This window comes from Lotus japonicus, chromosome 3 (genome assembly GCF_012489685.1).
Source record: "Lotus japonicus ecotype B-129 chromosome 3, LjGifu_v1.2".
NCBI classification, from domain to species: Eukaryota; Viridiplantae; Streptophyta; class Magnoliopsida; order Fabales; family Fabaceae; genus Lotus; species Lotus japonicus.
Window position 1 is genome coordinate 11,727,625 of NC_080043.1, and position 23,528 is coordinate 11,751,152.

At 34.9% G+C, this 23,528-nt stretch overlaps 2 protein-coding genes across 3 annotated transcripts; one reads left to right on the top strand and one right to left on the bottom strand.

The window, feature by feature from the left end:
- Positions 1–1,113: 1,113 nt before the first annotated feature.
- LOC130748618 (uncharacterized) lies at positions 1,114–3,879 on the top strand. Of its 2 annotated transcripts, XM_057601851.1 has the most exons (3): positions 1,116–1,269; positions 1,357–2,222; positions 2,959–3,879. In XM_057601851.1, exons 2-3 carry the CDS (start codon positions 1,577–1,579, stop codon positions 3,591–3,593), a joined length of 1,281 nt encoding a protein of 426 aa, XP_057457834.1. In that variant the 5' UTR covers positions 1,116–1,269; positions 1,357–1,576; the 3' UTR covers positions 3,594–3,879. The 2 variants fall into 2 exon arrangements, with proteins under 2 accessions (XP_057457833.1, XP_057457834.1); XM_057601850.1 differs by having other exon boundaries at positions 1,114–2,222.
- Positions 3,880–6,727: 2,848 nt separating this feature from the next.
- Positions 6,728–10,491, bottom strand: LOC130749285 (putative anthocyanidin reductase). The gene is made up of 6 exons (XM_057602621.1): positions 10,141–10,491; positions 8,456–8,623; positions 8,157–8,374; positions 7,909–8,068; positions 7,081–7,291; positions 6,728–6,989 (listed from the first exon to the last, which is right to left on the bottom strand). Exons 1-6 carry the CDS (start codon positions 10,298–10,300, stop codon positions 6,833–6,835), a joined length of 1,074 nt encoding a protein of 357 aa, XP_057458604.1. The 5' UTR covers positions 10,301–10,491; the 3' UTR covers positions 6,728–6,832.
- Positions 10,492–23,528: the final 13,037 nt, after the last annotated feature.

Sequence of the window (23,528 nt, forward strand, 5' to 3'; positions counted from 1 at the left end):
GATCTATTTTATGATATGATAGAATTCAATTAGATGACTGTGTAAAATTTATTTTCACTGACCGTACATATCCCTTTAATTCTTTGCTAATTATCTAGCAAAAGAATGTTGTGATAGGATTGGTCCTGTTTGAGTTTTTCTAAGACTCGGTGTAATTATTCCTTTTATGAAAGGGTTGTCCTCATATCTTTAATTTTCATGAAATAAAATTTCGTTTAAAAAAGTTATAATGCAACTCATCTATATATAATCATAACGAAATAGGAAAAAATTAGGGGGCCAAAATGTTAATTTGACATGAGTAAATAATTGAGGTGAGAGGATTATATTTTGGGTGCTTCATATTTATAGGGACTAATCTAGGGACAACCACCTAAAATAATGGTTCACTCATTAATCACTTGGTCAAAATTTTCAAAGATAAAATTATCTCCAATGGGTAAATAATTGAGGTGAGGGGATTATATTTTGGGTGCTTCATATTTATAGGGCCTAATCTAGGGACAACCACCTAAAATAATGGTTCACTCATTAATCACTTGTTCAAAATTTTCAAAGATAAAATTATCTCCAATAGATAAGATTATTTTTAAAGTTATCCTTAATCTCATTTTCTTTTCCCTCTGGGTTCCCAATTACGGTTAATTGCAAAGTCCAACCTTGTGGAGTATAAATAGCTTATTATTTAGTCTACACTATGTCGTTCTCAAGGTTAAAACAATATTAGTACCCACTACAACAACTTTTGTAATGGTTTTTAAGCGTTGACGCATGTAATGATTTTTTTTATATTTTGTGACAATTTAGAACAGCCACAAGTGAGTGTTGCAACTCCACGCATGGTTAGTAAATAATATTTTTTTTTACAAAGAATGTTAGAAGAGAGAAATAGAGTCAATAAATTTAACTTGCATTTCTAATATCTTACTTGCAATATTTTAAATAATTTAAATTTTACTCGTACAGCCAGTTATAAGACAATGTAATTTGTAATTTTCCTACATAGTGCAGCTTCATTTACTCATTTAACAGAGTTACAGTACAAATTGTCGAAATTTATTGTCATGTTCTGAAATCCAATATCCTAGACCCAAAGATTCCATTTTTCTATTTTTTCAAACACCTATGTTTTAACTTTTAACTAATGGTTCTCCATGTTTTCAACATCCTATGGATTTGAGTCCCTTTTGTCTCACTTTCTTCTGATGGGGTCACGGGCACCACCATCCTATGGGAATTGCCAAACTCATTCTGTGTTCTTCAGCAACAGTATGCTCTCTATGGTGACACCTGTTCTTCAGAATTTTCAGGTTGTTTTGAATTTTCAATTTTGTTCCTGTTGATGACAATTTTCAGGTTGTGAAACTTGTTTTCCTGGAAAGTGGAAGAAAAAGGGGTTGCTTTACATGTTCTTAGCTTTCACTTAGGATCAAAAAGGAAGGTGAATATTGCAAAGGAAACAAGAGGAGCCTTTTGAGAATGAGCATTAATTGCAATGGAGTTAAATTGATGAGCTCACAAGTTTGGGAGTGAAAAGGCCAAGAAAGAAAAAGGAGAAACATTCAGGGTAATATCAATGCCAACAGTGTGGTTCAATCTGAAGAGGTCTTTACATTGCAAATCAGAACCCTCTGAAGTTCATGACCCAAAATCAAGGAAGCAATTGAGCACAATCTTGACCAAAAAACCAGGAAGATCAGGGTGTTCAAGGTCCATAGCTAATCTCAAAGATGTCATCCATGGAAGCAAGAGGCATCTTGAAGACAAGCCACCAACTTGCAGCCCAAGATCCATAGGAAGCAGTGAGTTTCTCAACCCAATAACTCATGAAGTGATTTTGAGTAACTCAAGGTGTGAGCTCAAAATCACTGGATATGGAGGATTCCAAGAAGGGGTTGTTGGCAATAACAACAATGCTGGTGGCGGCGGCGGTGGTGGTGGTTCAACTTTTGTTGGAACTTTGAGGCCTGGGACTCCTGGCCCTGGAGGGAACCCTACAATGCATTACTTTAACCCTTCTTTTAGGACTTCATCCACTCCTCCAAGGAAATCTCCTTTCAGTTCATCAGACAAAGAAGGGTCTGGTCTTCATTCAAGCAATAGGTTTCACCCTGAGACAACAACAGACTCTAATGGCTCTTCTTCTGTGACTTGCCACAAATGTGGAGAGCAATTTAACAAATGGGAAGCTGCTGAAGCTCATCATCTGTCCAAACATGCAGGTAACACTTTTTCTTCTTAATCAATTCTGACACTACCACTCAGAAGCTACTTATGAAAGTTTCTTCAAAGAATTGATGTTGGGTTTAGAATCAATTCTAGAAACAGATACACATGGTTGGCTTCTATCTTCATAGCCTAGTTCTATAGGCTTTGCAACCTTCAGTTTAGCCTTGGCTGTTTGTTTTTCTTCCATTTGTTACCTAAACCTCATAGTAGGTTATTCAAACATCCTTAAAAGTTCTGACCACAAACTTTCTGGCCACAGTCTATATCAGATATACATAGATTTCTTTGTTGTGGTGAGGAATCTTATAAATTTACAAACTTTTTCAGTTTTGGATAGCCAAGCTGATTTTCCTTTTCACATTACCTTTTTAATTTAGGACCATGCTTAGGATTCTCCAACAACTTTCTATTCAAAAGTAGTATCTAGGAAAAACAGTAGCTTTCTATCTTTCTCCAACCTAAATTACCCTGAATTACTAAAAGTGATCAAATTTCAAATTGGAATGAACTTAAGGTTTAGTGACTCTTAGCATGTTTGGATCAACTTATTTTCCCTCAGAATTAATTCTGATACCCAGAGCTACTAAGAAAAGCTTCTCTTCACAAATGATTTTGGCTACAGAATAAAAAAACTAAAGGATTTCCAAACATGCTTTTCAACTTCATTGCTATTTTTATATGACATAGTTTCTTATATTTCAAATTTATGAGTAAGTTTCCCCTTGACAGTTACTGAGCTTGTGGAAGGAGATTCATCAAGGAAAATAGTGGAGATCATATGCAGGACAAGTTGGTTAAAGTCTGAAAACAACTGCGGTCGAATCGAGAGAGTTTTGAAAGTCCACAACATGCAAAGGACTTTGGCTAGATTTGAAGAGTACAGGGAGATGGTGAAAACCAAAGCCAGCAAACTCCAGAAGAAGCATCCTAGGTGTTTGGCTGATGGAAATGAGCTTTTGAGGTTCTATGGAACCACTCTTGCATGCTCTCTTGGTCTCAATGGTTGTTCTAGTCTCTGCCTATCAGATAAATGCTGTGTTTGCAGAATTATCAGGAATGGCTTTTCTGCAAAGAAGGAGCTCAAGGGTGGGGTTGGTGTTTTTACAACCTCCACAAGTGGAAGAGCTTTTGAAACCATTGAGAGTTTTGGTAATGAACCACCATCATTGAGAAAAGCCCTTATTGTGTGCAGAGTGATTGCTGGCAGGGTTCATAGGCCACTTGAGAACATTCAGGAGATTGCATCCCAGACAGGGTTTGACTCATTGGCTGGGAAAGTGGGCCTTTATTCAAATATTGAGGAGCTTTATTTGCTCAATCCTAGAGCTCTTCTTCCTTGCTTTGTGGTGATTTGTAAACCATGAACCAAAAGGATCAAATTCAAACAAATGCCTTACATGTTGTGTGGCTTTTTGGATTCCTTATCTTGGTCATTCTATGGAGATTCTTTGCCCTACTACATCTTTTGAAGAATTTCCATTCTTTTTCTGAAGTACCACTTGTGCTTCTTCATGATTATTGTATGAACCTCTTATTCATACATTTGTAATTTTATTTTTTAATAGGCACTGACATTTTTACATCTGCTCAAGGCAATATGAAGTGTCACAACCAGAAATAAATAATGAAGACAATGCATATTGTGTGTTATGATACTATTTGAGTCAGGGACGAGACCAGAAAAGGGTTAAAGGGGCGGGGCGAAAACAACATTTGAAGGCTATTCTATCTAGAAAATTTTATCTCTTGGAGGAAACTGCCCCATTTCTACCCTTCCGGTTTCTTCCGTGAGTTAAGTGTAACATGAATCTACTTTCATCTCATTTCATAGAAATAGTTCCAATCACCTTTTGTCTCTAAGTAAGCGCTAGTGTCAGTTTGCACTTATGCTCAGGACTCAGGAGTATTCAAACATAGCTTTGTCATATTTAATCATTGTTCCTCAATCATTTCTTCAAAAATGCTGCATTGCTTGCAAGTTATACACTTTGAAATGGGTAATAACATGCTAACCTGGTTAAATATCTCCTTGTCAAGTTGAAAGAAGGAAGAATCTTAATTAGCTGTCTGTTTTGATTAATTTAGTGTTAGAGACCAGGAAAGAGTGCTAGAGTTATGTGGTTTAATTTAATGCAATCCAAGATTAGATTCAGATCCATAAGTGCTTATTAAATGACTAAAGTCTAAATTGACTCAATACAAGTGGTCCATTTGTGATAATTGGTGGGCTATAATATAATCAGTTACTTAATTGGGTAGATTTAGTTGACTTCCTCAGCCTTATAAGCTAAATGTTAACCGGATATGTACCATTCTTCAAACTGTGACAACTCCTAACTAGGACATATTTAGCAAGATGTCACTCACATTTTGTATTTAATTTAATGTTGCAACCAAAACAGCTGCCATGTGACCCTTCTTTGATGGTTATGGTCCAAGCTGGTACAGCGGTGGTTTCAAACATGAGGAGGAATTGGGATTTACAAGTGAGATATTCACAGTTGAGGAGTATATATGCCTTGTTGACCCTTCTGTTATTCATAATTTTCAAATTCGGATTTGCTGCAGCAAGACATACATTCACTAAAAACTAAAGGCCGAGAACCGTGTGATCTTAATCGGACGACTCTGATTTGAAGAGGTTGATGGACACTTAAATCAACCACTTGTAACCAGAGGTGTCCGATTAAGATAAGTTCAGGGATCCAGGATCCATAATATCTCATTCAGTCGTGCATGCATAAATGAAATGAGTGTGAAAATGGTAAATTTTTTGGTCACTTTTGAGGGCCATAATAATAACTCCTAAGAGCGTGTACCTGTGTGGGGGGTTGGTAATGTCATTACTCTAACATATATCTGTACACTTATCAATTTCTCACGCCACATGTACTGCCTCATAAATGTGCACTATAACTGTCATTACACTTCACTGGGAATGGTCCTCACTGAATGAATGAAACTAACTCCATTGGATATTTCAAAAAAAAAATCAGTATACTTCAACCCTGCCAACATATGGTAGTTGGACATTTCAAAATTCTAAGGTCAAAAGTACTAGCTTATTAATTGGCACAAATTGAACTTGTATAAAGAGCTTGGTGCTACTGGCAAAGCTTTTAAGGCTAATCTTCTGAGTTTTAATAGGTTTATAGAAGATTTGGGGACTTCTCTCTTTAAAGTTTGATGCTGACTTCACTGGTTGCTGATAGCTATGCAATAAAGACAACGGAAAACACAGTAAAAGGTTAAGATGTTTAAGATACCAAGTAGCTAAACCTCCCCATATATGGCTTACAATTTAAACTTACTACCTTTTCCTTTCTCCATGTTTATACCCTTGCCTATAGCTAGTTCGTAACAAAACTTTCTCAGTTCTATCTTTAGGATCATATGTACATATGTACATAGCAAATTTTGTAATCATTACTAACTTCTCAGTCATCTCATAATTTTGACCGAGAAGTTTGCAATCATGACTCTAAATCCACTTCAATTATATGTCCTCCAAGTTGCAAATTCATGATGGTTTATCTTATTAGATTAATTCATGTATTTGAGTATTTCACCTAATAACTTAATTTTAAGGTAGTTGATTGATTTATGACATAGAGCACATTTGCTTTCATGTCTACTGTGCTTAGAATATCATAAATTTTAGAGGAGCAATTTCTAAGCCAAATGTGAAATTTTCAAACATACTAATAGGTTATAGGTTAGAGTCAAGTGAAGTGTGTGTTGGATACACGAGGGAAAATCACAGTGAACCAAAATAGCGGTGAACAGAAGCAACTTCTCTTAGCTTTTGGTTCGGGGCTGTCCATCATGATTGGAAATAATTTTCTGCTGCATAAAATATGGTTCCATTATAAAAATATACAGGGAGTTAGTTGATTAACTATGCATCATCAAAATAGGCTTAGATAAATTTTGAATTGATTTTTACATTTAGTTCTTGCATGACTTTAATTCCCCATTCTGAATTTGGATTTCCTACAATGCACTGCAGTCAGAACTCATAACTCAGATTAAGATCAAACAACTTAAATTTAATATGATTATACACCGAAAATCATATTTTTAAATTTGAACCGCTCGATTATGATTGGACGATTATGTAACCCTCCAGATAATTTAAAAAAATCCGACCGGAGTGAAGCTAGACCCCAATTATAGACTAAAAAGGTCTACTAGTGAAAGTACAATTAGATTACATTTACTCAGTAGGTTTGCTATTATTAGTCACTTGGTTAGTCTTCATTTTTTCTACACAAACTCAAAATAACAACAAACCAACAATGAAGTTTGTTGACTCAGATTAGACACAACTACAAATTCTTGAAGTTTTTCAACTTCTCAACACCTTATTGCAATAGCCATATATCACCCTTGAAATTCTTGGCATCAGAACTTTATTTCTATTGGAATTTAGTGCTGGCTATTAATTTTAGTAATCAAAGTACTAAGAGAAAACGACATGTACCAAAAATCTACAAGGTAGTTTGAAAGTTGAACCCATTTATTTGTTTGAAAATAAATAAATAAAAAAACACAAAAGCTCAACTACTCAGAATCATGTACAGTGATATTAAAAGAGTGCTAGCTAAACAGGAGGTAAGTAACCATAGTCTAGGCATGATAAAATTGTTTGATGAATTATATCATCAAGGCCATGCTTGTAGCTAAAACCCAAATCTTTCAGCTTCTTTGAGGAAACCTCGCAAGGAACATTATCTTTCTCACAATGCTTCTCAGACTTCCTGCAGATTTTTGCACAAATAACATAAGGAAAATGTACCTAAAAAATTTCACATGGAAATGAGTGTAAAAATCCATATGAAGAATATTAACCTTTGCTTATTTGAAGAAGAATACTCTTTGGAGAGAAGAGTTGCCAAGTTAGATAATGTGCAGCTTTGGCTGTTGCATATGTACCTTCCTTCTGCTTTAGCATGCTCCATTAGGAATATGTGGGCACTGCATATATCTTCAATGTGAACTAAAGAAATTGACCCCATTCTTGCATTTACAGCAGATAATATCTTGAAGTACTCAGTTTCACCTACATATATGATCAATTTTGTCATAAGTAGTAACTCAAATTCATTAATCAAGTTAAAATGCTGCATGATATGTACTTTAGGAAATCCTGTAGTGAATCCTGTTAAAAACTGCTCCACCCTTGAACCATGTTTATACTACTAATATTTAGCACATGTTATTAGCAATATGCTCTTTATGCTCTAAAATTATTTGCAGGAAAGCCGTTTTAACTTGCCAGCCAGATTTTTCTTGATACAAGGTAGACAAAGTCATATACTTTATATATGATGCACATTGAAGCATAGGGGTTGAGTTTTTTGAGAATTTAATGCTAGAAATTTGAGCATGTGTGATATATGTGTTTTGGTAAATAACCTAGTTCAAAAGTGGGATATAAGCACCAATTCATAAGTTTATCTAAGCAGCTTATGAAAAAAGGTTCAAAATAGATTATAGGTGGATCATAATTTTCATAAGCTAATTTAAACAGCTTATGAAAATAAGTTCAAAACAGCTTATAATTAGATCATAATTTTTATAAGCTCACTCAAACACTTGTATAAGGGCTTATGTCATAAGATAAATTCAAATAAACTCTTCCAAACGTAATAGCATGTAGATTAATAATAAAATCACCTGTTAATGGTGACAGTAGAACTTTAACACTTGATGGTATGTTAGCAGTGAAGAATGGGCCTGCAACAGTGCTTGTTATGACTGACACAAGATCAATGTTATTCTCTTTTGCAAATTTAAATGCTGCTTCTTCTGAGAGAAGCTTTGAAAGTGCATAAACCTACAATAATGAAACAAAAAATCCCTCAAGGAACAAAAATTTGTATATAGTACTAATGAGCTGGGAAAAGTATTAATTAATTAGTTACCCATCCACTTGCTTTTGTATTCCACACATTGTCTGTTTGGATTTGACAACATTCATCAACAAAAGGTTTCCACTTCCCATTGCTTTCTTTTGCAGTAATTGTACTTATGGAAGATGTGAAAATAACCCTTTTCACAGAATTGGATTTCAAACAGGACTTGAGTAGGTTTATGGTTCCTTTGATTGCAGGGTCAATTATATTTGTTTGAACAAATGCCTCTGCAATTTCAATACAGGCTCAGTTACCATTCCAAAATATCTAAAAATGCTTGTACTGTATAATCAGGTCTATAAAATTACCAGTGTTTTCTTTCTCGGTGACATTAAATTCCATCGAAGCCGCGGCGCAGAACACGCCGACACATCCTTTTACTGCCTCATCAAAGCTTCCCACTTCTTGCAAATCTGTTTGGAAGAGTCTCAATTGCTCACCTCCCTTCCACAATGAGAGGAGGTGCAGTGACTTTGCTGTTCCATTAGAACAAAAGAAAATGAAACAATTAGCACTATTATTAGTACATATTTCCATTAGACAAACTCAAGCATGTACCATATTGGCATATTCAATTTCAAATGAGAAACTAATTTGATTATTATGAATCCATCAGATATTCTAAGAGAATTATTGATTGTGAATGATTGATTCAGTTCCTGTTATTTCTATTGATGATATTATAATAACTCTTCAATGATGGAGTCATTTTGGTTGTGTTATTTTCCGGTAAAACCATGAAATTTATTGTCATATTATAACATCATGAGTACTCAGATGAAAACACATGATTTTGATATTTTCTTTTTGCCAAGGAAAATTACATCAAGGGTTAGCTATTAAATTAGATTAATTAACTAGCCCAAACATGTTGCTTCAATTCTACTTGATTAAATTAGGGCCTTAGCCCCAAACTCTGGCCCAAATAATTCCCTTAACTCTGGCCCAAATAAATTTTATCTTCTATTATTTTTGTTTTGGTTACAAGGTGAGGGAAGGGTGTAAAAGGTTCATAAGAGCAAAACATGTTTCTAGGAGACAGCATTTAAAAGATGTTTTTCGTTTAAGTTTTTATCTTTTAGATTATAATTTTTTTAATGATGGAAAACATCTAATTCAAACAATTTTTTTCCTTAACAAATTGCTTTGAAAAATAGTTTTTCAAAACTGCAATCAAACACGGCCATAAAAAAAACTAAGCTAACTTTATGTATAAAAACTTTATAAACAAACATTTCCTTTCGTTGTCGTTGCTTGATTGAGTTTATACCATCAATGAACAGTTGGAATTTTACTCACAGAAAAGCTTCTTTTTTTTTTTTTCCAACTCACAAAAAAAAATTGGAATTATTTTTCCAGAATCTCCAGTAGAGTGAATATGATAAGATTGGGGCATATCTTGTGGGTCATGCAGTTGATACGCTGTCAGATAATAAACCAGAAAGATGGAAAAGTGAGCTCAAATATACCATACTCTAGAAACTGGGACTTGTTTCGTTTATATAATATGAAAATTCTTTTCAAAAGTATTTTTTTTAAACCCTTTTCAAAAGTTAAAATTAAAATTGCGACTTTCTTAATCAAATCTAAAAAAGGCATAACAATTTTTTTTGTTTCCGACAAAAATATTTGAAACAGCCTACAAAAATTAATAAAACATGTCACCGTCTTATAGCATGTATTATTATATTTAATTTGGATCAATTTATTTTTCACTCATCAGAATCAATTCTCAGACACAAAAACTAGTAATCAGAAATGATTATATAAGACTTTAGATGTAAATACAAAACATATATATTTTCAAACATGTTATTCATTTGGACAATTGGTTCAAATTAATTACGGAAGAACTAGGCTGGGGTGTGGTAACAATCATATCTCATAAATTTCAATTTTAATTGATAATTTCTGTGATGTCCCTTTGGACTAATCTAAACAACAAAATTGCAAAAACGAGTGGAAGAGATAAATTAAAGGGTGTAGTACTAACCAGGATCTCTGACAGTGGCATGAACGCTGTAACCTCTCTGAAGAAGAGCCTCTACCAGCCAAGAACCAATATATCCAGTGGCTCCTGTAACACAGTATTTGACAGAAGGAGCAACTTGTCCTCTGTTTTTCTTCTTCACTGCTTCCTCCATTTCCTCCATCAATTTGCAACAAAATCCAGCAAATTAAATTAAACCAGCTTCATTGAATCCCCTTATATGAAGAGCCTAACCTTAGCCAAGTGTACATGTTGGAAACTGTTGATTATCTTCTGAATATAATATGATGTTTATATTATTATTATAGTGATAGGCAAGAATCAAGGATGCACGTAGCTTTGTGCTGTTAAAATATATACAGACTGGAATGACTATAAGATTTCGATTGAGTGCAATCACAAATGCGGTCTGTTTGATTAAGATCAGACGGCCTCACATGTATTTATATCTTATTGAATAGGTTAAATGTTAATATTTAATATTTATCAGATTTTAATCTAACGACTCATATTGGGTGACTGCATTGAATATGTTAAAAGATTACTGTAGTAAATCGGAATCCATAAATTACTGGACAAATTTGTTTTGCTGTTCCATGCATGGCTGCCAAATGTTGGAAATGATATGTATTACCTTCTCTCTAAGATTTTCTCACATCTTTATAATTTAATTGGTTGACAGTGTAAAAAAACTTTATACCGTCGTTGCATCATCATTTTTCTCTTTTAGAAAACTTTCTTTCTCTATAATAATAATAAATTACATAAATTATAATTTTCTTATAACAAATTACATAAATAATAATAATAATATGATTTCAAAAAAAAAAGAATAATAATAATAAAATAAAGTATACCAAAAAAAAGTAGCTAAGTAAAGATAGAGTCTTTAATTTGTACTAATGGGCTACCAAAAAGTTATACTGCAATATTTCCACATAATTTTATAACCTTAGTCACTCCATTTTTCTAAAAATATTGCGTAAAATATTTTAATTTATAACTTTTTTCGGTTTTTCTTATTTAATTAATTCACATTTCATGAATATATTAATCATAGTAAATATTTTCATTATTACTTAATTTTAATATATATTTTAGAAATAAATTTATTTTTATCTTAAAATTAATTGTAAAATTTTTAAGACTAATATTCACTACTGCAATATTAATTTCTATTAACCTGCGCCATAAGTTTTAATTGAGGCTAAGTTTGAATTGTTTCTATACGGCGGTTTTAACCACTGCTAAAATATAGCGGCAATTCTTCCCACAATTGCTAAAGAACGACGGTTGGTTGACTCATCGCCGCCGCTATTTTGAACTACTTTACTCTAGTAAATATATTCTATAGTATACTGTAGAAAAACAAAAAGTTTCATAAGATTTATGGTATAGCAGTAATATATTATTAAAGATTCTACCTCATTTGACATTTTACTTCATGCAACAGAGCCTTGTATGTTTTTTTATTTATAGACAAATGTTAATTGTTATTAAATTAGTTCATTATCAGAGTTTGAACACTAAACCATTCACCCTTCATCTCACCCAAACTTTATGTCCTCTAACTACTCTTACCACTTGAGTTATTGTACGTGACAGGTTGTGAGTTTAAAACTTGTTAGTTTCCTTGGGCAAGGTATATGTAAGTTTCTTGTTAGTATTCTTTGTGCCCATCAGCTTTCCCTACATTAGTCTGGAATAGGGGTGCGTGGTAAAATAACCTATTAGTCTATACTCATCTAATCCATCAATTACTAAATCCATCCATATTAAAAAATAAAACAAATGGATGGATTTTCCAGTTTTGAACCAATTTTAGCCTTTTTGGGATGATTTTAGAGGTTGTGGTCAATTTAGGGTTTAGGGACGGATTTTATTCGATTATTATGTTCTCTTTCATTTGATTTGATTTTATTCTTTTCTCCTCACCGATGTGATGAGAGTTATTACTTTTACTAATTAAATTAAATACTCCAACATAAAAGGACAACTAGCTTGCACAATGAAAGGAAAATTGAGATCGATTCGGTATCTCAAAATGTCAATTTCGGATGATGATATAAACTATTTTGTAACATTGGCAAGGTCAAGCCTGTTTGTATCTACCGGATTGTTGGTGGCCAGGAAACAGGGAAACAAAATTGAATTTTCTTAATTAATTTTGGTGTGACTGAATAGTCGAGACTAGACTAATTAGATATATATATATATATATATATATATTTAATTAACTTATATACTCAATAATTCAAACATGTATGGCAACTTTCAATTTGGGTTTGAAGAAACAGAGAATAATTTGTATTCTAGATGGAAAGCATTAAGATATAGCATAAGCATATCTACCTGGCGCACGCGCAGGATTTTTATAATTGATGTTGATAAGTTCATATTCATATATATATATAGAAAATAATGTAATACATACTGTAGAACATGGAGCTATGGAAGACATTAAGATATAGGATAAGCTTTAATTTATCTAGAGCATGCGTAGGATTTTTTAATACACAGTTGTTAAACGTTGATCAGTTCCTGGCAAATAATGAGTTCCCATATAGGAATATTTTATGATATTTATGATGTTAAAAAAGAGGGAATATTAATTTTACCAACTAATGGTTCATCATCCTTTTCTTTCATCTGAAAACTGGAACAGAAAATGTCCAAATCCATTGGCGACTCCTTATGATGCATAAGACCAAACACAATAATTTCATTAGCTTGAATATTGTAGCTGAATCAACTATTATGTAAAAATAAATTAAGTGAATGGCATTCCTAATAATTAGAATCTAGTTAAAATAATCAAGGGATTAGTTTAAAAAAAATCAAGGGGTTAACGTAATAGTTGAACACTTTTTTTTTATGTAAGTGGTTGCGATATATAATGGAATGTCAAGAAAAAAAATAGAATACATATATAATTTAATGGAGACAAGAACAAGTTTAGAAGAAAGGCAATTATTGCAGAAAGTCTAACAGCCACTAGTACAGATTAAATACTAACTAACATAGTGTAATAGTATTGGGTGGGAGTGGAAATATGCTAGCTAGGTTATGCTATTTGTATAAATAGTTTTGATCTAGTACTTAAAACAAGGATAATTTTGTCTTATCAATAAACAAGTAGAACTGACCACCACGGTTCACTTTTGAACTATTCATTGTGGACACAACCTTATAGGAGAGGAACATGTGAAATAACTCATCGTTGTCTAAAAAAAGATAAACCTTAGTAATATCTAGAGAAATCGCATATAAAAATGCAATATATCTTTCTTCCTATGAACTAAAATACTTAATACTAATAATTGGATACGGTTAGCACTATCTACGGTTTGGATGTAAGCTATTGAGCATTTTTTTTTAGCTTATTTAGTATTTTAGTTCATTTTTTACTGGATAGGTTAATTAATAAGCTTTAATTAATAAGCCCATATCCAAACAGACTCTAGACTCTGTCTCTTGGGCTTACTAGGGGCACAATTGATGTATTATATTTGTAGGGAAGAGTTCCAACTTCATTGAGTTTCTTGTTAAGTTTCCTTCAAGGTGAGAGTTCAAGATTTCCTCCTAACCAACTTTTCTTTCGGTATTCATTGCTGCCTAATCATCCATCAATAACATTCTTTAGACTAGAAAATGAAATGGTCTAATAGAATTTAGCCATCAACTATTTTAATTTTGACATGTTTTCTGTGTGAAACCAAAATATGAGAATTTCACTAGATAGTCATAAAATAGCTAACAGGTCTTTTTTTCCTCTTAAAATTAACTTGTTTTGATATGTGTTATATTTCCATCATCTGGAGTACCATTCTCTCTGTATTCTCCAATTTGGTCTTAAGATTTTCAAACTCTTGTCTTCGTACCAACTGAGATGATGAAGAACTTGAGCCAGAATAATTTCTATTCACAATAGTTGACTCCAATCCTATACCATATACTCTATTGAGAATTGAGAGAATTGATGAATTGTTATTCAGTAAAGTGAAAAATGAAATTGGTTATTTACATCAATTGCAATCTTGCTTTAAATACACACTCTATTAGTGTTAAAACTACTGCTAACAAACTAATAACTAACTGAACTACCTCTAACAAACTAGTAACAAACTAGTAACTAATCTAACTGCCTAACAAACTATTGTTAGTCTGTATTACCCCCCCACAAGCTGGAGCATGGAGATTATACAAGCCCAGCTTGGTTACAAAAGTGGGAAACAAAGATGGGGGCAAAGGTTTGGTAAAAATGTCAGCTAGCTGATGGTGAGTGGAAATAGGCAGGAGATGGATCAAGCCAGCTTGCAACTTGGCACGGACAACATGACAATCCAGTTCTATGTGTTTGGTCCTTTCGTGAAATGTCGGATTGTGAGCAATGTGAAGCGCAGACTGATTGTCACAAAAGAGAGGAACCGGTAATGGAACATTGAGCTTGAGGAACTGGAACAAATAGGAGAGCCACTGGACTTCACACACAGTAGCAGCAAGGGCCCTATACTCTGCCTCAGAGGATGAACGAGAAACAGTGGTTTGTTTCTTCGTGCGCCATGAAATTAGAGAGGTGCCAAGAAATATGGAATATCCAGTGACAGAACGTCGAGTATCGGGGCAACCAGCCCAGTCAGAATCACTATAGGCTTGGAGCTTCAGTGGAGAATCAGCTGAGAAAAAAAGACCTTGACCAGGTGCTCCTTTGACATAACGAAGAACACGAGTTGCAGCTTGCTGATGAACATCAGTTGGAGAAGCAAGAAATTGACTTAATTGCTGAACAGCATAGTTTAAGTCAGGTCTAGTCGTGGTGAGGTAAAGCAACCTTCCAACCAAACGACGATAGCTAGTGGGATCATCAAGAGGAGTACCACTATGCTGAGAAAGATGCAAGGTAGAATCCATTGGAGTGCGAACTGACTTGCAGCCAAGGAGACCTGCATCAGTGAGAAGTTCAAGAGCATACTTGCGTTGAGTAAGACAAATGCCTTTGGTAGATCTAGCCACCTCTAAGCCAAGGAAATATTTGAGGTTGCCTAGATCCTTGATTCGAAATTTACTGTGAAGAAAGGCTTTGACAAGCTGAATTTCTTCATAACAATTGCCAGTAAGTAAGACATCATCCACATATAAGAGCAAGGCAGTAACTGAAGTAGACGTGCGCTTAAGTAGCAAAGTGTGGTCATGTGGACACTGTTCATAGCCCAGAGATGTTAGAGTAGTCACCAATGTTTGGTACCATTGTCTGCTTGCCTGCTTCAACCCGTAAAGGGACTTCTGCAGAAGACAGACCTGATTGGGCTGAGGAGTATTAACACCAGGAGGGAGACGCATGTAGATCTCCTCATCTAAGGAGCCATGAAGAAATGCGTTGTCGACATCAAGCTGATGGAGAAACCAATTTTGAGATGCTGCAAGAGCTAGCAGTAGTCGAAGAGTAGTCATCTTCGCAACCGGTGAAAAAATATCCAGATAATCAAGGCCTGCAACTTGAGTATAGCCTTTGGCTACAAGACGCGCTTTGTAGCGATCAATAGACCCATCTGGCTTGTGTTTGACACGATAAACCCACTTGCAACCAATTGGTTTCTTGGTGGGAGGCAAATCAACAATTATCCAAGTGTTGTTGCGAGCCAAAGCTTCTAACTCCTTATCCATGGCATCACGCCATTCCTTGCACTGTGCAGCTTGTGTATAAGTCTTAGGCTCAACAACTGTAGAAATGTTAGTGGTAAAAGCATAATGGGTGGGAGACAAAGTGTGATAAGACACAACAGAGGATAATGGATGTTTGATACCTGAATAAACCTTTGAGGAAGAATGTGCAGCAGCTATAGAGGGAGGCACGGTTAACTGATAATCATGAAGGTGAGAAGGGACACGACGGGAACGAGTGGAATGTCGTGTAACAGGCTGGGGAGTAGGCAAAACTTCAGGGGTGGGGTGTACTGGATCAATGTTTGGTCCTGTGGGTAAAGAAGTGTAATCAAGGGCCTCAGCCCCTAGAAAACTAGGCAAGGAAGGACTAGTATGGGCACAAGCATCAAGATTATGATCCAAAGTTTGGAAAGGGAAGTCTGTTTCATGAAATATCACATGTCTAGAGAGTAAGACTTCTCGTGATTTCATGTCAAAAAGCAAATAACCTTTTGTACCTTGTCTATAGCCTATGAACACACACCTACGAGCTCTAGGATCTAACTTTGTCCTATTTCTGGAAAGTGTAGATGCATAGCACAATGAACCAAAAGTTTTGAGAAAGCTAAAATCAGGAAGTTTGTGATACAAAAGTTCATAAGGTGTTTTGTTACCTAATGAAGGAACAGGTAACCTATTAATGAGGAAAGTAGCATGAGCTACTGCATGAGACCAAAAAACTTTGGGTAAATTGGCTTGGAAAAGCAAGGATCGAGTAACATTCAATAAGTGTTGGTGCTTTCTCTCAACAACTGAGTTTTGTTGAGTTTCTACACACACCCGTTGATGTATAATTCCTTTTGAGGAGTAAAATTGTGTTAAGAAAAATTCAGGTCCATTGTCTGATCTAACTACCTTAACTTGACCCTGAAACTGAGTTTCAACCATGGCACAAAAGGAAGGAATTAATTCCTTGACCTCTGACTTAGCTTGTAACAGAAACAGCCAAGTAAATTTTGAATAATCATCAACAATAGTTAAGAAAAAACGATGACCATGCATTGAAGAAACAGAACAAGGACCCCAAATGTCAATATGAATCAAATCAAAAGCTTTATTAGATCTGCTTTCACTATCAGGAAAGGACAATTTCCTCTGTTTGGCTATATGACAAGTCTCACAAACAAGATCTTTATTGCAAACAATATATGGAAAATCTTTACCTAAGAGTCTAAGCCTATCTAGAGAAGGATGGCCTAGACGAAAATGCCACAAACTTGAGGATTGTACTGTTGTGGCAGCAGAAAAACAAGTTGACAATCGAGGTGATGAAGTCAAATGAGGCGTAGCCAGTGTTGGAGTAGCAAGATAGTAGAGTCCTTCAACCTCTTTAGCTGCACCAATCATCCTCCAGGCTTTGGTATCCTGTATCAAACACAATTTAGGAAGGAAAATTAGTCTGCAAGCTAGTGTGTTAACAAGCTTGGTCACTGAGATCAAATTGAAATGGAATTCTGGAAGATAAAGAACATCAACCAGGTAAAAACTATCTGTGAACATAACAGTGCCAGAAAAATGTGCAGTAAGTGATGAACCATTAGGAAGATTCACAAGAATAGGCTTTATGCGTTTATATGACACAAAAACTGATAAAGTGCAAGAAATGTGGTCTGTGGCTCCTGTATCAATGATCCATTGGAGAGGTTTGAGTTTACCATTCTTGGTAGGGACAGTCACAGTATTGTGTTGAGCAACAACAGAAGTCTTGGTAGTTGGAGCAAAATTGACTTTGGCAGTGCGTTGATGCTCCTGATCTTGTGAAGGTAAGAGAGAAATCAAACTGTTGTATTGAGCTTCAGTAAGGCTAAACCTGGTGTGATCTCCATGAGTGGAACCAGCATCATCATCCTCTGTGCTTGCTCCTGAATCAGCACCCATAGCCAGATTTGCATGCTTCTGATGCCCCTGAGAATTAGCAGTCTTGGATTTGAAGCTTTGGGGATAACCGTGCTTCTTGTAGCACACATCAACAGTGTGTCCAGTTTTGCCACAATAAGAACAAATCCTACGAGCTTGATTATGGTATCCATTGTTGGAGTTTCCATGAGAACCGCGATTGCCACCAGCACCAGAAGTGCTTCCAGAATGATAAGCACCAGAAGTGCTTCCAGAGTGAAAATTTGAGGATTTACCTCCACTGTGATGCGAGCGCTGAGAATCTGATGCTCCACTCGCATTCGCCATTAAAGCCTTTGGAACATGCTCAACTGCAAATTGCCGTTCTTGCTGAGCAGCCAATTGAAAAACACGATTTATGCTAGGAAGAGGATCCATAAGCATAATCTGTGACCTAACGCCTGAGAATTGCTCACTGAGACCTCGAAGAAAACGAATCACATGATCTGAATTTCGTTCTTCCTTGATCTTGACCAGAGCTTCACAGGTACAAGAAGGTAGTGGTTTGAGTACCTCCAATTCATCAATCAGGATCTTCATCGCCGTGAAATACTTTGTTACGGAAAGATCGCCTTGCTTCAAGCTGTAAATCTCTTCTTGAAGCTCAGAAATTCGGAAAAGATCCGCTTGTGAGAAGCGTTCCTTCAACTCTTTCCAAACATCGATCGCCTTTTCACGCCACAGGATCGATTGCGCGATTTCAACGTTCATGGAACGGATCATCCAGCCAAGAACCATCGTATTGCATCGTTGCCAGAAAGGATGAATCGCATGATCCTCTGCAGGTTCAGGCAGCGATCCATCCACCAAACCGAGTTTGTTCTTCGTCAACAAACTCATCCTCATCGATCTGGACCAACTGTGATAATTGCTCTCAGATAACGGAGGTGAAACGAGAATCATCGATGGATTCTCGTTGGGATGCACGTAGAGTGGACAAGAAGTGACCAAGACATCTTCAACTGTGTAAGGATAAGGAGTTGCCATGGCTGCCATAGCCAGATCTGGTTGCGAGAACGAAGAAGCTTCAAGAAACGCTCAGGGGAATCTCGAGGTTGAAGAAGCTTCGCGAACCAGAATAGGAAAAGGAAAAATCAGAGTGCACAACAGAGCTCTCTCTAAGAGAGCTCTGATACCATATTGAGAATTGAGAGAATTGATGAATTGTTATTCAGTAAAGTGAAAAATGAAATTGGTTATTTACATCAATTGCAATCTTGCTTTAAATACACACTCTATTAGTGTTAAAACTACTGCTAACAAACTAATAACTAACTGAACTACCTCTAACAAACTAGTAACAAACTAGTAACTAATCTAACTGCCTAACAAACTATTGTTAGTCTGTATTATACTCTACCCTTTTTCATGCCGAGTTGTTCCAACTAGGTTACTCTTATTAAACCCACCAAGCTTGAAGGACATGCCATTCCGATTCGAAAATTTTTGTTTCCATTGGTCTCCCATTATTAATAAAACAACGGTGGGATAGTATCTTATGTTTTCTTAAATTGTTTATCTTGTAATTAATGAAAATTGAAAACCACATGATGAGTATAATGGTTGAGTGTAAGTGTGTAACTTTAATCAATGTTATCAAATGTCAAACTCGTAGACTAGTACAAGTTTGCGGGTTAAGGTCTTAAAATCAAGCTAATTTAGTTGCAGAATCTTTTTTGCTCAATCACGAGCCTATCGACAAGTTTGCCACTTTGAGGGCAAATTAACTTTTCCCTAATTCCCAAATTAAACAGGTATTTTGGGCTATTTTCACACAATGTGTCTCATATTGTGTGAGTACCTGACCTATGTATAAAGGAGGAGAGAACCCTCCAACCCGAGCACGAGAAAGGGTACTACATCGCTTCCACAAAAGTGATAGAGGAAGGGAATTTATCAATAAAGATTTTGAGAACTTCTGTGACTACACCAAAGACCCCTAACTAAAATGGAGTTGTGGAGAGGAAGAACATGCCACTACAAGAAATAACAAGGATGATGCTAAACGAGACCTAGCTTCATTCTAAAATACTTATGGGCATAAGCTGTTTACACAGCTTGTTATATTCAAAATAGAATATTAATAAAACTCATTGTAAAGAAATCTCCCTATGAATTGCGGAAGGGAAGAAACCCCAACATATCTTACTTTCATCCCTTTAGATGCCCGTGCTCCAAATTCAACACAAAAGACAACTTGGGTAAGTTTAACTCAAAGTCGGACAAAAATATATTTCTAGGGTACTTCCGTTACTCAAAGAGTATTTGGAGTTTATAATTCTATAACTTTAGTCATAGAAGAATATGTTCATGTTAAATTGATGAATGAACTACTAACCATGAATTAGCACATCTAGAAGAGGATTTTACAGATATTGATATGAATAAACTAAATGAAGATGCAGTGTCTAACAAACACCCATCGTCCGATGCAACGTATGATGAACACTCTCCATCCGCTAAATCGTGACTCATCTGCTAACCAGCTGTCGTCCAACAGAGCATCGTCTGATCACATTATAAAATATTTTTTCTAAAAGATTGAGGATACAAGTATGATCGTCCACCTTAGCAAATAATTGGGAGTGTTACAAAACGTGTGAGGACAAGAACATCCTCTAAAGAATACAACAACTATGCGTTCATATATGAGATTGAGCACAAAGACATATCTCAAGCCTTGCAACATGAATGATGGATTTTAATTATGCAAGAGGTGCTTAATAAATTTGAAAAAAGTTAAGTTTTGACACTTGTACCCAGACCAAACGATAAGTCTATCATCGGTAGCAAGTAGGTTCAGAAACAAAGTAGATAAGAATGTAAAAGTAATGATAAACAGGTTAGTTTCATAAGACTATAATCAACAAGAGGGTATAGATTATACTGAAACTTTTTCTCCTGTAGCTAAAATTGAAGCAATAAGAATCATGCTTGCCTTTGCATATCAACATTCTAGTAAGCTATATCAAATGAATTTTAAAAAAATGAATTTTAAAAGTGATTTCCTAAATGTCTTTGTTTAAGAAGAATTTTATGTCAAACAACCATATGGTTTTGAAGACCCAAACCTGCCAACACATGTTTTCAAATTATGAAAATCTTTATATGGTTTAAAGAATAGTCCAAGAGCTTGGTATGACAGATTGAGTACCTTTCTTATGAATTTTTTTTTTTAGGGATCAAGTAGACCAATACTCTGTTTATATGATAATCTAACAATTACCATATATTAGTTCAATTATATGTTGATGACATTAAATTTGGTGCTACTAATAAAAAACTGTGGAATGAATTTTCTGATTTTATACAAAGTGATTTAAAATGAGTATGATAGAGGAGTTAAAATTATTTATTAGACTCCAAATTTGTCAAGAGAAGGGTAGAACATACAACAACCAAACCAAGTATATATATATATATAGGGGATGTATCTTATGAGAAAGGTAATCTTATGTGAGAAAATGAGAATAAATCACGACCGTTAGATCTAACAATCAACGGTTAAGATTAAAAGAATTTAATGGTCATGTGATTGTCACATGATCACTTAAAAAAGTCATATGACTTAATGTTTTAATCTTGACCGTTGATGGTTAGATCTAACGGTCGTGATTTATTCTCATTTTCTCACATAAGATTACCTTTCTCATAAGATACATCCTCATATATATATATATATGTATATATGAGGAATGCTAACTTACTCCCACTTGATTTTATGAAGGAGTAAGTTAGCAAGCAACACCTTTTTATTTGGACAAAAAACTCCAACCCACTCTTCTTTAAACCAAATTCAAATGAAGGTTAAATTTGTAATTTAATATTAAATATTTTAAATTAAAATCTTATTTCCTCTCTCATTATTTAATTTTGTCAATCCCTTTTCTTCTCCATCTAATTTTTCTCTGATTCCCAATTCATAATTTCTCCATGCTTTCCCATACGCATCTGAAGAAACAAAAATGGTGCATCAAATTAACCCCATCAAATCCATGTTATAGTTCTCCATGTTATATATTTGAACACAGCTTCTTTATGTAAATTTGAAAATCGCATCTTTAACCCAACATATTGATGGTTGGGGCGCTTTTTGTTTAAAACTGAGTGGTACAAGAAACACGACTTCTGGTGAAGGTCTTCTTCAATTCGAACAAACAAGACGCTTGAGGTGATTTCAATCCAACGAGAGGCTTAATGGAGAAGCTTTGAGAGGTAGAGGAGAAGATATTACCAGGAAGATGAAGAAGAAAGAGAAACAGAAAGAAGTGGTAAATGAGGAGAGAGAAAAATAGAATTTTTGAATTGAATGAAATAGAAAACTACATAAATACCCCTGATTAAAACTACTTTTAAGAGGAGAATGTTGGGGGTTTTTTATCCAAAAGAAAAGGTGTTGGTTGCTAACTTACTCCTTCTAAAAAACAAGTGGGAGTAAGTTAGCATTCCCATATATATATATATATATATATATATATATATATATATTACCTTCTCAAGAAATACAAAATGGATGAATGCAAGAACATGAGCACATCGATGCTCCTAGCTGAATCTTGTTGGACAAGAGCGATGGTAGTTCACCTATAGACTCAACAAGATATAGGTATTGTTAAGTTCAAATGCTAAATATATCGTTTATCATATTTCGAATAATAACAATTTTTAAGAGTATAAGTGAAGTGATTTAATATATCTTGTGAATTGTAATTCAGGAAATCACACTTATGCCCCTCATACGTCACCGTCTTATATTCAAAGCATAAGATCATGCAAGAAGACGATCAACTTAAGAGGAGAAAAGAATGATCAAGACACAAGATAGTCCACACAAGTCAAAGCATCATGGAAAGACGATACAAGCAAAGAAAGTCAAATGTGCTACATCGCCTGAGCTAGTGAAGAGAAGAATGATCAAGACACAAGACAGTCTACACATTTAGAGTCAAAGCATCAAGACCGTCTTAAGCAGAAGAAGTTAAAGCTTCAAGTAAATTCATGCAAGATCAATTAAAGCTATCAGATTGTCTGAGAAGACTGCACTCAACGTCTATATACATTGTTTATCTCAAGGACGAAACAAATGAAGCAATGTAAGAGAATGAGCACCAAGGAAATTTGAAATACATCTCTGACAAGCTAGATGAGAAGATCAAGCGCAAGGAATCGAGTGGTACATTATAAAGCACGTTGATTAAGGAAACAAGCACAACGACAACATATCAAGTTTTCCTCTTTCTCTCTCATACAAGAAATGGAGAAATGGAATTTAGATTATTGTCTTTGCCTATTATCATCTACTCATCTAGGAAACACAATTCAATACAATCCATCTACATAAAAGGAGCTTCAAGTGATAGGTCAAATCTTATCTCAAAACTCCTAGTGACCAACGTGAAAAATGAATGAAGCAAGAAAGATAGTCTAAAGAATAGAAGAACGATGAAGAAAGATCGTCTGAAGACAGGAAAAAAGATAGAATCATATAAAGCAGCAGATCGTCTGAGTGGAACAAGGTTTAACAAATGATAAAAACTGCAAAGTCTATAGAATGATCGTTGAAGACAAAAGAGCTCAGAATAACTTCAAGGAGAAGTTTTGCAAAGTCAAGATCACATGTTCTGACAAAAGACAATGCAAAGCAAGAAGTACAAATGTGTCACTATCACATTTTCATATTTATACATCAACGGATAGAAGCTCAGACCTATGCTACATTCAAGCTGATAGAATACATCTTTTCGGCAAAATGTCTCAAACAAACAGTACTATGTCAGCAACGCATTTGAACC